This window comes from Nestor notabilis, unplaced genomic scaffold (genome assembly GCF_000696875.1).
Source record: "Nestor notabilis isolate BGI_N333 unplaced genomic scaffold, ASM69687v1 scaffold20753, whole genome shotgun sequence".
NCBI classification, from domain to species: Eukaryota; Metazoa; Chordata; class Aves; order Psittaciformes; family Psittacidae; genus Nestor; species Nestor notabilis.
The window spans coordinates 8,539-10,778 of NW_009921833.1; the positions used below are offsets into that span (position 1 = coordinate 8,539).

Sequence of the window (2,240 nt, forward strand, 5' to 3'; positions counted from 1 at the left end):
ACAGGCTCCTCCTATGCATTGAACATCCTTTCTAAAAGCGGAGGCATTAACAAAATACTAGTGAAAATCTGTCTCTGCAGCAGGCGCAGGGAAGTCTCAGCTGCACCAGGGGCTGCCAAGATCGGCAGAGCAGGAGAAGGATGGGTGCTCTCAGGTGGCGCAAGAGTGACACACACACAGGTAGGAAGACAAACTGCTGTTTATTGCTGCTGTTACCTGGGGAAAGGGAAATCAACCACAGTCAAGGCAAACCCTCTGTGGTGCATTTCCCAACAGCCACGGCTGTGGCGACTCTCGCCCGCAGCAGCTCTACAGCACGCAGAGAGGATGGCAGCATCTGCGATGGGATGAGAGAGGAGGATCAGGGAGCAGGGCATGTCTCACCACACTGTGTGTATGTCTTCAGACCTCCCCACCCCACCCTGCACAAGTTTCCCAGCAACTTTGTGCTAAGGGCCTGTGTTACATGTCAGGCGTTGGCAGGAGAGACTCCACGAAGCCGCATGGCTGTGTGAGGCAGTGGCTCTATAAATCAGCACCAGCACACCCAGCTTACCAGAATATGCCCAGCTCCTTCCTCCGATTGATGTCTCTCTTAATTTGGCAGACGGAGCACATGAGGCACCACATACTGACACAGAAGTCAGAGCAAATGGACCCCTGTTAGGAAGAAATTGGTTAGGGGTGGAGGCTTCCTAAAAGCCACGTTTCAGCAAAGATGAGTTTAAACACACTCCAGGTTGTGTGCTCATTTTTTCCTGGCTGGCTGCAGTGTCCTGAGTAGCAGACATTAAAAACCAGGGCTGCTGAGCCCACACATAGCAGAAAGGAAGGAAGGAGCCCTTTCTGCAGGCTGCAGATAGCTACTTTTGTCTTACAAGTTTTAAAACTGGGAGGGAAAACTCACACAGAAAGAGATGTTTTGGGGTAAACTACTTTTGGGCCAGCATGGTTTGTCTGGGGATGGCACGAACCCCTGGTTGGGAAGAAACCATTTCATTTTTGTACTTTAAATGAATGTCCACCTTTCTTCTGCACCAGATTACAGGTGTTTATACGTGCAACTGACTTACTCTGTTCTTTGGTCTGCCCACAATTCTCCCAAATCTTTCCCATCTTTCAAAGATTGGAGATAGCAAGGGGAAGCATCAGCTGTGGTCAGCAGCAGCTGAAGGCAGGACTTGTGCCCCCAGTCAAGGGTGCTGGGAAAGAGCTGTGTCTGATTAATGATTAGCGGGTGTTGCTGGACACCATCCCACAGATCAATGCACCCAAGGGTGTCTCAACCTCTGTCCTGTGCTCCTGGCATCATGCAGGATAAAGAAGTGGGAGGAAAAAGGGTGAGTGGAGAGCACTGCTACCCCATGCTTGTCCCTCGTGCAGAGAGAGAGAAGGGTCTTAGGTACACCTCATCTTCCATCCCCACAGCATGGTGAGGGGCAGGTTAACCACTGACCGGGATGTTGTATCTGGTGCGGTAGAGGGTCCTCATGGCCACGCTGGTCCCACACAGGCAGCACTCGTTCATGTCCCCAGCCACTTGGCACCCGAGGCAGGGGAAGCAGAATAACCCGCAGCAGACTGGTAGGGAGAGAAACACAGCAGCAGGTGAAGCTCTGCCTGCCCACCCAGCACCACTGACATCGGGAGAGGAACTGAGAAGACCAGGCTGCACAACTGTAGCTGTCACACCACCGACCCGAGTGGCAGGGGCGACAAACGCATCCCAAGAGGGCATGGGACCAACCACAGCACTTCAGTGCTGATGGCTGAGAGATGGGACCACTCACACACGCCGCAGTCCGAGCAGCAGTCCATCAGCCCTGTCTGCCACATGTTTCTCGAGGCAGCGGGCACGGCCATGCCATACTGCGGCTGGATCCTCACAATGGATGGGACAGCCATTCCTAGTTGCTCTTCTGAAAGAGACGGGGTGGGGGGAATGGGACAGTTGGTAAAACAATTGCACTCAGTTTTGTCCCCCAACCAAGCTGGCCGCCATTGCCCATCAGCAGGCAGCCTTCTGTCAGCTCCCCTGCTGCCCCTGGGGGTGGTGAAGCGTAACCCTGTCTTAGCCGCATTTACATCTTCTCGAGGTTTTTGCATTTTCTGCCGTTTTATCCAGCCTTCAAAACAGCAACATCCATTCCCCAGAAAGGCTTCGCTTGCGCATAGATACATAGATTTCCCTAGTGCCAAGCAGGGCTGGGCAGTGAACCTAGGCTAAAGCCAGTGACTCA

At 53.2% G+C, this 2,240-nt stretch overlaps 1 protein-coding gene across 1 annotated transcript; it reads right to left on the minus strand.

The window, feature by feature from the left end:
- Positions 1-552: 552 nt before the first annotated feature.
- LOC104403253 (placenta-specific gene 8 protein-like) lies at positions 553-1,905 on the minus strand. The gene is made up of 3 exons (XM_010011320.1): positions 1,791-1,905; positions 1,457-1,581; positions 553-660 (listed from the first exon to the last, which is right to left on the minus strand). Exons 1-3 carry the CDS (start codon positions 1,903-1,905, stop codon positions 553-555), a joined length of 348 nt encoding a protein of 115 aa, XP_010009622.1.
- Between the last annotated feature and the right edge of the window lie 335 nt (positions 1,906-2,240).

Excerpts from the sequence above, each read along its gene's own strand:
- LOC104403253 (XM_010011320.1), bottom strand. The coding sequence starts at position 1,905 with ATGGCTGTCCCATCCATTGTGAGGATCCAGCCGCAGTATGGCATGGCC. Across the intron at positions 1,582-1,790 it reads CTGCTCGGACTGCGGCGTGT|TCTGCTGCGGGTTATTCTGC; the intron begins GTGAGTGGTCCC and ends TCTCCCTACCAG. Across the intron at positions 661-1,456 it reads GCACCAGATACAACATCCCG|GGGTCCATTTGCTCTGACTT; the intron begins GTCAGTGGTTAA and ends TCTTCCTAACAG.